General features: G+C 42.5%; 1 protein-coding gene across 1 annotated transcript; it reads right to left on the reverse strand.

Annotated features, from left to right (window-relative positions):
• Positions 1-3,358: 3,358 nt before the first annotated feature.
• On the reverse strand, positions 3,359-11,363 carry LOC133906570 (protein tesmin/TSO1-like CXC 6). Its single transcript, XM_062348515.1, has 6 exons — positions 11,024-11,363; positions 10,827-10,892; positions 9,880-10,030; positions 9,700-9,792; positions 9,554-9,617; positions 3,359-4,165 (listed from the first exon to the last, which is right to left on the reverse strand). Exons 1-6 carry the CDS (start codon positions 11,230-11,232, stop codon positions 3,582-3,584), a joined length of 1,167 nt encoding a protein of 388 aa, XP_062204499.1. The 5' UTR covers positions 11,233-11,363; the 3' UTR covers positions 3,359-3,581.
• Positions 11,364-12,348: the final 985 nt, after the last annotated feature.

Below are 12,348 nucleotides of genomic sequence, written 5' to 3' on the forward strand. Positions count from 1 at the left end.
TTTCGTGCTGACTTTGCTGGGGAGTATCTTTTTGGAGCTCTTCGCCATTTTCTTTCTAAGCAGGGCACTCTTGTCCAGTTTTCCTATATTGACATTGTCGGTGTAAAGAGTAAGGGGTGTCCTATCATGGGGGTCCACACCGACAAATGCCAGCTAGTAGTTGATATTATCAAGACTGTGGCCCCACTGTGCGATCAGGCGGGACTCGCACGACCAGTCCCTTGATTGCAGAAGGAAACCTCGCGACCAACCCTTGTTGGTCGCTGGGCAGGTATTCACATAACTCGTCTAATCTCATTTAATGTCATCCACTTAAATATTTTCCTTCCATATGTATCTCCTCTCGGTGGGCAAAGTTATGGCCAGCGCAGAGGTTCAGTGCCCCGTGCTGTAGATTTAAATGATGAGACAATGATGGGACGACTTTGTAGGCGAGCATGCGACGCGCGGTGACGGGGCAAGGCTTACCGGTCGACCAGGGTAGGGCGAACCTACCTACTGTTCATCTTAATAGGCTATGAGTAGTTGGCTCCGTTAGTATAAGGCCGGTCTTAGGGTTTGACACAGTCTGTTTGTATGTATCCCTCTCTTCCTACTATATAAAGGGAGGAGGACTGAACTTGTGTGGGATGAAACTCATTATCTGTAACAAGTTCTTCTAAGCCATAAGAAAATACACAGGACGTAGTATTGTTATCCTACGGGAGACCTGAACCTGGATAATTCTTTGTGTTCTTGAGTTTCCTTCGACACACACACACATCCACCGAAATCATTGATCATGTGCCCGTCATCCAGTATACCTTAGAAGCATTGTCAGAGATTAACCCTCGACAGACGCCCATGCTCAAAATGGCGTAGCTAAGCATAAACATTGTCATCTTCTTAAGACTACCTGTGCTCTTATGTTTGATTCTTCTGTTTCACCTCATTTTTGGGCTAAGGTTGTTTCTACTACCACTAATTTGACTAATATTCAACCTTCGTCTACTCTTCAGGGTGGGATTTCTTTTGAGCTTCTATGAGGTAAAACACCTGACTATTCTAGCCTTCATCTTTTTGGTTGTGTGTGATATGTGCTTCTAGCACCTCGTGAGCATATCAAGTTGACTATTTAGTTTGTTGAGTGTGTCTTTATGGGGGTATATGCTGAGCATAAGGGGCATCATTGTTGGGATCCTACTAGCCGACGGATGAGGATCTCTCGGGATGTTACTTTTGATGAGTCATGTCCTTTCTATCCTCGAACTTCTTCTGATGCTTCTTCAACATCTCTTATCGAGTCACTTTCTTTTCTGACTTTTCTTGATACTCACATTGCCACTATGCCCTCTCCACAGTTGGTGCCTTCTACCATGGCATCCCTTCATGTTGCACCTTCTCCTAAGGTGTCTTCTTCGGCAATGTCTTCTTCTGTGGAGCCTTCTCCTATGATGTCCTCATCCGAAGTGCTTCTCCCTTTGACTCATCTTGGCACTATTCCTAATTAGCAACCTCCTGTGACACATATCTACATGCGTCATTCGTCGGTGTAGGATTCTCCTGATGTACCATCTTCTCTTAATGAACCATCTTCTTCTAAGGAGTCTACTCCTGAGCCTCCTCCTCGATATGCCCTTCACGATCGTCAGTTGATTCAGCCTCATGAGTACTTTGGTTTTGCTGATGTCGTTCTTGATGAGCTGACTTCTTACTGTGATGCTATCGTTCATCAAGAATGGCCAAATGCTATGGTGGAGGAGCGTGTTGCCCTTGAGTGCATGAGCACGTGGGATTTGGTTCCTCTTCCTTCATGTGTTTGTCATATCACCTGCAAATGGGTCTATAAGGTTAAGACCCACTCAGATGATTCTCTTGAGCGCTACAAGGCTTGTCTTGTTGCACGTGACTTTCAGTAGGATCATGGTCATGACTACAATGAGATATTTACTCATGTGGCTTAATGACCATTGTTCACACTTGAAGAATGATTTTTTTTTTAATGTTGAGCTGCATGAGAAGGTACATATGCCGCCACCACCTCGGTATTTTGTTCCTGAGGGCATGGTTTGTCGTTTGTGTCGCTCTCTGTATGGGCTCAAGTAAGCTCCTCGTGCTTGGTTTCAGCGCTTTGCTTCTGTGGTTGTGGTCCCTACTGCTGGTTCTTTCTGCCAATACTCATGATCTGGCGCTCTTTGTCCATACCTCGTCTTGTGGTCGCACTCTTCTCATTCTTTATGTTGATGATATGATCATCACTGGAGATGACTCTCAGTATATTGCCTTTGTAAAGGCTCTCAATGAGCAATTTCTTATATCTGATCTTGGTACTCTTCGTTACTTCCTTGCGATTGAGGTCTCTTCTAAAGGCTTCTACCTATCCCAGGAGAAGTATATACAAGATCTTCTTGATCATGCTTCTCTCATTGATCAGCACACTATTGGGACTCCTATGGAGCTCAATGTTCATCTTTGTGCCACTGATGGTAAGCTTCTTGCTGATCCTACTCGTTATCGTCACCTTGTTGGGAGTCTTGTTTACCTTGGTATCACTCATCCTGACGTTTCATATCCAGTACATATTCTTAGTCAATTTGTTTATGCTCCTCCTCAGCTCCACTATAGCCATCTTCTTCGTGTTACGATACTTTCGTGAGACTATCTCTCGCTGTCTTTTCTTTTCACATTCCAACTCTTTACAGCTCTTGTCATATTCTGATGCTACCTGGGCTAGTGATCCTTCTGATCGTTGGTCTCTTTCTACCTACTTTGTTTTTCTTGGTGGTTTCCTTATTGCTTGAAAGACTAAGAAGCATACAACAATTTCTTGATCGAGTGCAGAGACTAAGTTGCGGGCTATGACACTTTTGATAGCAGATGTTACTTGGTTACGATGGTTACTTGAGGATTTTGGTTTTTCAGTTTCTATGCCGACTCCTCTTTTGTCCAACAGTACATATGCTATCAGTATTGTCCGAGATCTAGTGAAGCATAAACTTGCCAAGTATATTGGCATCGATACTTCTTACATACGAGCATAGGTACATGATTAGATTACTGCTCTTCAGTATATGCCTTCATAGTTTTAATTGGTAGATTTCTTCATGAAAGTACAGACCACAGACTAGAGCTCAACAGGTTTTATATCTTCAAACATAGTGTTGTTGATCCACCTTGAGTTTGGAAGTGTTAGTTATATATGTATATTGTCTTTTAGTCATTTGTATCTCCCTATTGTACAAGGGGCTTTCTGTATATTTGCCCCTACCTGTACTTTTATATACACGGGCCTAGAGCAGTATAATGAATACAATTGATATTCATAACAGCAGAAACTCTGGCATCTTACCTGACCTGATTTCCAGTGGCACTCAAGGAATTGTCCTTAGATTTTGTGGACTTTTTCTTGCACTCTAGAACTGTTACTTTTCTAGCCGAAGATCATAACCAACTTATTGATGTTGCTAATACGCTGGGTTCCAACATAACAAGCACCATAAGTTAGCACTAGGTACATTACTTCAGAACTCGTCAAGCTAGACATATCTACAGTACATCACATGTTTATCAAGTATACGCCGGCGAAAAATTCCATGCTATGTCTAGACAAGGCTCTTCATCTTACGCTTCAGCCAAATGGTCCTAATATCTACACTCAGAGAGAGGAAGATCTCCCTGTTGCTCGGATCCAAGAAGACGTCTGGTGCCAACGACTTCTCCATTGGCGAGAGATCTGTCATGGCGTTCATCACCTCGATGCACCGCGGGATGCTGAACCTGTCCACGCGGCTCTCTGGCTTCTTATTGTCCCTCTGGAACTTGGGGTCGGCATGCCCTTCCATGACATCACATGTTCCGTCCGCGCTAGGCCTTCGTGAAAAGCGCCATTGTTCTCCCCGCACTTCCTCAGCAGCGGGCCTCCTGGAGAGCTGCCATGATGACGGCTCAGGCCGCACTTGAGTCAGTGGTTTCGGGTATAGGTGCCCATTCATGGTCTGGACTTCAACGCCAACTAGAGTCTCCTGGTGGAAAGAAGACTCTCTGGATACTGGAGATGGAGAGATGGGCGAAAGTGGACGATTCATGTAATAGTCATCTTCATCATCACTTGAGTCAATTTCTGTCCCATTTCTTTCATTCAGTGTAGGTGCAGCAAAACCACTTTTACCATCCAAAATAACTCCAACTGCAGAACATGAAAAAGAAAACAATATTTTAGTTCCAGGAACAGGCTGAAATTCAAACTTCAAATCATATCAGTTTCTCCCATTATGAACCAATAGCAACTTAGCAAGCAAGCCACCCTCGAAAACATTATCCAACATGTTGTTCGTCATCAAAATGAAAACTATTAAAACATAATATATCAGGCTGAAATTACAATTTCAAATCATATCAGCCTCTCCCATCAGGGAACCAATAGCAAGCAAGCCATCATCGAAAACAATAGCCAAAGTATTATGTCAACAATCTTCATCAAAATGGAAGCTATTACAACATCACATATCAGGTTAACTTCAACATGTCCAAAAATAATATGCAAAATAAAACAAGCTATTCCCTAGGCCCGAAAAATACCATATCAAATCATTCTCTACTGTACCCTCATATAATGGGTTACTTTTATAAAGTAAATTTGCACTATTACTTAATTACCACTGTTATTTCGGAGACTCTAGTTCTACGTTACCATGGTGCTCTGGCAAGTCCCAGCAAGTCTCAACTAGGCTCTCACCAAGATGAGAATTAGATGATGTAAATAAAAATGATAAATAATATATATGACACAGAATTAAATAAACATACCTCGTCCAACAAGAAATTAGGAGAAGCAAACATAACAGCATTCCAAATATGACCAAATCCTCCACTCTCTAGATAACAACATTAGTGCACTTCTAGTCATATATTATCTCAATTTGTGCCATGATGTACCACATACTAACACTTCTGCTCTTTGTGCTGAGCCAATCCGACATATATTAACAATTCTAGTCTTCTACACGGTGTCATAATGCCATATATCAAAACTTGACAGCTGTCACCTAGCATTAGCTAGTATCCTAGGGCACACATGTATAACTTAACAGAAGAACACTTAGCAAGCCATATATTAACACCTAGCAGTTAGCACTTAGCACCGAAGCAAAGAGGCAGAGCACAGCAGCGCCCTGAAGCACCTGCTGACTTGAAGGAGAGGGGCATTCATTCATCAGAGGACATGGGCGATGGCTAGGAAACAGCGCAGTCAGGCCAAAGAGGGGCAGGCCATGGCAGAATTGGGCAAGAGAGGAGCGAGTGATGGTGAACTCAAGCTGGAGAAGGGTGTGCACCTGTGGACTAGGGCTAGCGAGAGGCATGAAATGACAGGTAACGACATCTAGTAAACATGGTGCGCACCTCTCTCACAATCGATTCCCAGATCTGAGTGACTCTGGCTTTCACACCTAGGCTTTGACTAAATGACACCGTGATAGCATAGCTCTAGTTGTCGAACAATTCCTTGTACAAGAAATCACAACAGCAGTGGTGGGTAACTGGGTATGAATTCAATTTATAATGCCTCCATTGGCAAATACTTGCCACTACAGACCACTATTCATTTCGAGACCCATAGTCCCTACAGACTCTGTATTACCAACCTCTTTGCCACCTCATTTTTTGTGCTTGTACCATTATTAGAGGCATTCTCGTTCAATTTGATCCAAACAATAGCAACCTTGACTTGTGTGCTTTGGGAAAAAGTTACAAGCATGTGCAAATAGATGGTGGAAGTGCAGAGCCATACCTAGGGCTGGTTCAGCCAAGTGCTTCCATGGAAATAAGTTAATGCGTTAGTTTTCATTCAAGTGTGGAGGTCTTAAGTTTCTTTTTTTTAAAGTGCTGTTGGTCTACTCGTTCAGGCAAGAACGTGAAGATTGTCAGTTCTAACTCTGACTTAGTATTTTCTAACCAAAATACTTAGATCACATGAAGATATATTTTTTGACAAACCAATACTGGCAGGAGCAAAGGCGCAGAACTAACCTACAGTTCGGTAGGCCTGGTCCCTTCAAGATATTAGGTGTTGATGTGTTACTCCATCTATTCTTTCTAAAACAACCTTATGATTCTAGTCAAACTTCCTAAATTTGAACATCAATATGTTAGAACTATCAAATTAGTCATTAAAACTATATCACTACATTAGACGATTAGTTATTTTAGTACTTTGATAAGTATCATAAATAGCATATGTTAATACAAAGTTGTAAAAAAATACATCTCAAATGCTATGGAATGTCAACATCTATCTAAAAAAAGAAAGAACAAAGAGGGTAAATTTATTTTATAGGCACGAGAACTAAAAATAAACAATTGGTTTATTTGTTAAAGCAAAAAAAAAAGGAAACTGCGAGAAGCCTGACTTGCAATCTTTTCTACTTTCCAAAAAACTAAGTAATTTCTCAATACCATACATACTTGTGCAAAACTAACGTAAAACTATACTTCTAAAGAAACATTTCACCAAACTACAAAACAACTTCCAAAAAAACCACAACACTGTCAAGTGAATAGGTTTTGACAGCATGGGCCCACCTGCTAGAAACCAAAGCTACACAAACAGGGGAACTGTTAAGTATACGTGGAGTGAGAACAGCAAAGTCTTGTCAAACTGCTTGTGTGCTATAAGTATACTTCTCAGCAAGGCCACAGCCCACATCTAACATGGACAAAAGCAACACACCAGATGATAGGTGCGAGCTTGATTGTGTGCCATCAAGATCCTTCACAACAAGGCCACAATGGGCATGGACACTAAACAACTTCATCAAGATCCTTCCCAACAAGGCCACATTGGGCATGGACAAAAACAACTTGCTTGATGATGGGTCACATGGCAATCGAGGATGCCTTGTGCCTCTTGCAGGTGGGCCCATGATGTAAGAACAATTTGCCTAAGCGTGGTGTGGTTCTCTCCAATGTGGAATGACGTGGAAGGTTACACAGGCCAATCCTCTCCACTATAGTAGATATAGATGTGCAAAGAAAAGTAGTCGAATAGTTCATTTGTAGAAGTGAAGACCTAGAGATTGTGAGTTTGAAGCTTCACTTCACCACTTGTATGCTTTCTTAAATTTCCTTTTTATGCTTTTAATTTAGACCTCTAATTTTTACACTTGTACACTAGGTTATCTACCTACAAGGGCAATTGATCGATTGCTCTTTCAAACAAGACACTCCTTGTTCTACCATGATGATGAAACTAGTTCGCCCTACAGAGAGATATAGGCAACGAGATGAGGTTGAAAAGGCTCTTTTCTTTTTACTAACCCCTTGATCCTCTTTGTTCTATAATTGCACTGGAATGCAATCCTCTTTGTAACGACAACCCCTAACATAGATGGAAAAGGAGACTATTCATACTTCCTCCTAATTAACTCTATTATGTTGTTGTCGTATCTTGCATGCCTTTCTAATGGTTCCTAATGAACTTGAACCATAGCTTCCCTCCACTTGTCACAAAACAGCTCGTCCTCAAGCTACGGGCCAATGAGCATATAGGACAACTAAACTCTCCTTACATCTTTGGTTCGCGGAGCTGACAAGAGTCGTAAGAGAAGCAAACAATAGGGATGAGAGTGAGTTATTTGTATAGTCACCATCTTCGTCGTCATCTTTCATGATTTCGAGGGAAAAAAAAGTGGTGCTACTTACAACCATGGCAGAGGCACTCATCACGATTGAAGCAGAGACAAACAACTATCTCCGACTCAAGAATGTGAAATGTCCGTGGAGAGAGAGAGAGAGAGAGAGAGAGAGAGAGAGAGAGAGAGAGAGAGAGAGGAGCGCATTGCTTCAACCGATGGAAGTGCATAAGTGGTGTCTTGGTGTTGATCAATAGCGTTCGGCTATTGATAAGGGCGGGGGCCTAACTACTAGTGTTGGTTGGTCCGCTTGGGAACGAATAGAGCACCTCATATCTTTTTCATACACCCTAATCAAGCTCCATCATCTCTAAGCTTGTCAAATTCGGCAATTCAACATCAATGCAAAGAGGTTTTTCACCTCGGTGTCAACGAGTCCACGTCATAGTCACCAAGGATGCGGGTCAATTGGGTCACATGTGTCTAAAAATGTGGGTCAAAGGGGATAGTCTCCTCTGAGACGCTAATTCGGAGCACGGAATGTGATCCCAATTAATCCAGGTCGATGAGCTATAATAGGCCACACACAAGTGGTTACAGAAGATCAATCACAAAGAAATAAAAGCAAAAAGGAAAAAGAAGGATAGGTAAATTGGGCCTAACGTTGGCAACGTAGCCCTAGTCTCACAAGTAATGAAGGCAACCGCCATCTTCCCTTGTAGACTTCCTCCTCGCTTTCTCTCTGCTCCCAGGGAACCCAACACCACCGGTCACAAATCCATCACCGCCAAACAACATCTCACGCCGGTCACAAATCCATCTTCTGTCCGGTGCTCTCATTTTCGTTGGAGAAACCCTAATTTGCTTTGGCTTCTAATGCTCTCCACACCGCATGGTCCTATGCATTGCTAGTGGCGGACAATCCTCTTCGATACCAGCAACCTCTCAAATCTTTGCAACAACGAACTCCTCCATCTTCCTCTTCTCTCCTCTCCTCCATTCCTCAACATCTCGTTTGTTCCATGATATGTCCCTGTAGCAACAGGGCGGCAACCCAGCCTGAAACGGGACGTCAACCCTGTTTGACCCCATCCCTCGATTTGGGACGATGACCCGGAGTCGTGGAACTTGCCATCGATCCCGAAATCTTGTGACTATGGTCCACATAAGATTCCCTAGTCATTTTGTACTAGGGATAACAACCGTGGCCGACCTCTGTCGAAATGTGTCGGGTGGTACAGCTAGCTAGATATTTTTTTCCTCCTACTAAGTGCATGATTCAATCAAGGAAAGAGAGTCCTCCTGATCGTACGTAGGAAACTCCAATTTTTTGGTAGCAAGGCACATCCACATGTTCCATCTAATGTTAGCGCAAGGCAAGCCCTTGACCGAACATGCATGGGAGAGTAGTCTTGGGAGTTCAAAAGAATATTTATTCTCCAGCTATCCTGAAGGATCCTTCGATATAGTCTAGTATGTAAAACTCCTAAAAAGGGAAAAACTATAATTTGGTGAGCAACTAAAGGAAATTTTGACCATACTTATCCTGAAGTAACCCTAAGATCATACACTTCCTCTTGCCTAGCCTCCAGCGGCCCATAGGGTTTGGACGATAACATTAGGCAACCAATTCTATATGTGCATAATTCCCAACACCAATAATAGCTAAAACACTAAAGGTTTATGACATTCAATCTCACATTGTCAGAAAAAGAAAAAGAAAAAACAATGCTTCTAAGAATGCTAGAGCAAGCAAATGGTTGAGAGGTCTACTATTTGAAAGATAGTCAAGCAATAAAACCCCCAACAGCTACTGCAAATAATCAATGATACTTGTGCAATATTAAGGTACCGAACAATTAAGTTAATCCATACATCTGATACAAAGTAACTCTACTTTAAAGGAAAGCAATTTACTACATCGATCAGCTCCTTAACTGCATTACCTTTTCTCCCATAGGGGTTTCTACAATCATCACATTTACAGTTGATGGAACATCCTGCCCCTCCCTTCAAAAAAAAAGGACATCCATAGTCACAAGCTGACACAAGATGCGATTGAAAATCAACAGGATAAAGTCGAATATGGAACCTGGTAGCAATCACAGTATTTCTTAAGGCAGCCTGACTTCTTGCAGGTGCATTTTCTTCTAACAAGATCCATAGGACATCTTATAAGTTGTTCCTGAAAACAAAATAGCTGGATCAGCGAAAAAGAAAGAAAGAGTGCATAAATAGACACAAATAAGGTCATGAAAGAAGAGATTTATACCGCTGAATCTTGACCAGCCTCTGGTGTTTGGATAAGTTTCATAGGCAAAACTGGTGCACTCCGTGGAGCACCTTGAATAGGCTTGTTGAGACAAGGTTCACATCCACAAGATTCAGTACAATGTGATCCAGAAGCAAAGCACACGCAATAGCTGTTGCAACATAACGTAAGTGATGATTACAAACAAAAGTAGCGTAAATCTATCATAAAGAAAACATAAAGCAAGGTGTGTGCACGTATGGTTAAGTGAGTATGCTGTGTGAAATGTGCAGGAGATATGATAGAGTAGGCGCTCACAGTCAGAGGTGTGCGCATAAACCAGCCTAGAGTGAGTGTTCAGTGTTCAACCACATTATTATTCATGTAAATCCTCACTCCCCAAAATTCAGCTCCCTTCATGGGAACAGAGCTATACAGCATTACATGGCACGAATAGGAAGGCAGTTTACAGTTAGATCAGAAATCACAATAGCCTACTCCCTGGCGTTGTTCTTCAAATGTGCAACCTCACATCAGGACATAACAGAAATAGAAGCATGGGTAAATTTAAAGCTGACAAGGGGACCAGTTTCATCTCGCAAATCTATATATGAAGCTCTACAACTCAACAAGTTCAATAAAGCTGCACCATTTTGATACTTAAGTAGTGTGAAATTAACAAAATTTGGTTTTTTGCCATCATACATTTGAAACGTGCGGCCATCAAATCTAAAGCTACCTAAAACAACACCAGATTCGTTAGGAACAGCAAGCTAGATCAGCGTCGAATCAAAATGGTAAGCACATCCTAGGCACGGCACGAATGGTGAGAAGTTGGACTGGGGAAAAAACCCACGCATGGCTCTCTGGCTCTATTTCTAACCCATCTCATTCCATGGTGAAACATGCACTGTTGCGATGAAACAATGGAGAAGACTGCAATCCCGCAGGAAAAAGAGGAAACTCACAGCTTGAGGCACTTGGACTTCTTACAGCTGCACGTCTTGGACCCTTCCCCTTCCTCCGCCTTCCTCCTGATCCACCCAACAGAAAAAAAGGAAGAAAGGGTCAGCAGGAGCCAATCGCACGCAACGAACCAAAAGAGGAAAACGGAGGCGAAGCCGAAACTTTGCAGAAAAGGGAAAAAGGAGGAGGGGCAGCGTACTTCTTCTTCCTGTCGGAGTTGCCGTTCGGCTCCGGCGGCGACGACACAGCCGCGGCGGTCGCGGAGGCAGGGGGCGCAGCAGCTTCGGCGGCGGGCGGGATGGGGGCGGGTGCGGCGGTTGGAGCGGGAGGAGGGGTGCGGTGGGCGTCTTCGGGCTCCGATCCGGCGGGCTCCAGCGGCGGGGGCTTCGGGGGCTCCTCCGTGTCCATCGGATCGGGCGCCCCGATAGGCGGCGGGGGCGGCTGCGGGTTCGCCGTGGCGACGAAGCGAAGGCGAGGGAGGGAGGTGTGGAGCCGGAGCAGGAAAGGGGAGGGGGGCACGACTGCACGAAGCAAACTGGGGTTAGAGAGGGATTGCTTTAAGATTCGTTCGTGGAGGCTGGAGGGCTCAGATTGGCGGTTCCTTCCTTGGATCCGGTTTGGTTCCGTTTCGCCCCGGACCTCCGGCCATAAAACGTGATGTGATTAGCACACGCATATAAATAACAATAATGGTTACCATTTTTTAGCGATTGGTCATAATAATTTTTTTAATGAAGGAATAAGATTTATTTCGACCTTTGCATGAAGTAATGTACATAGACGTTCGTTATTACAAAATTTAATATAACATCTGGTATTTTGAATAAATTATATAAAAATAAGAACATCATTAACATTGGCCGATAAAGCTCAAACACAAAATCTATTATTAGCATCCAACCACATCGAATATAAATCTCCATCACTGTAGTTTTCAATCTTCCACATATATCCTTTATAAGAGGTTGATCTTTAATTTTTTTAGCATTGACCAATAACGAATCTAGTATATGCTTAAAAAGATGTAAGAGTGAACTTTTGCCTCGTGAAAGAGCACTAGCTCCAATCAAAACTTGTTTTTTAAGTTTTTTACTCATTCTATTAAGTCAACTACCAAATATATCAGAGACATTTATTGATGGATTTAAACCAAACGTAACTTGAACCACCAACTAAATAAATTTAGCAAACTGACATTCAAAGAATAGATGTCGTATTGTTTCCTCATGATGACAGTAACAACATTTAGTATTACCCTCTCAACGTTATTTTACAAATATATTTGGTTAGAGTCTTTTCATTAAAAAGAAATCATAAGAATACTTTAAGCTTTTGTGGAAGTTTAAACTCCTAATGTTGCTATGTGCTATGAAATTCAAACCATTTTCCCATGTGATTTGTACTTCGTTGAGCTCCAATTTTTTCCTAGCCACCAACCTTGACGCTCATTCTATCGAGTTATTGTCAGCAGATTCCATTCTCCTCTTACTGCGCCTTAAAGGTGCTGAGGCTAAGCTCGCACGG

The sequence above is a fragment of the Phragmites australis genome, chromosome 23 (assembly GCF_958298935.1).
Source record: "Phragmites australis chromosome 23, lpPhrAust1.1, whole genome shotgun sequence".
Classification (NCBI taxonomy): Eukaryota; Viridiplantae; Streptophyta; class Magnoliopsida; order Poales; family Poaceae; genus Phragmites; species Phragmites australis.

Excerpts from the sequence above, each read along its gene's own strand:
- LOC133906570 (XM_062348515.1), bottom strand. The coding sequence starts at position 11,232 with ATGGACACGGAGGAGCCCCCGAAGCCCCCGCCGCTGGAGCCCGCCGGA. Across the intron at positions 10,893-11,023 it reads AACTCCGACAGGAAGAAGAA|GAGGAAGGCGGAGGAAGGGG; the intron begins GTACGCTGCCCC and ends TGGGTGGATCAG. Across the intron at positions 10,031-10,826 it reads AAGTCCAAGTGCCTCAAGCT|CTATTGCGTGTGCTTTGCTT; the intron begins GTGAGTTTCCTC and ends ATGTTGCAACAG.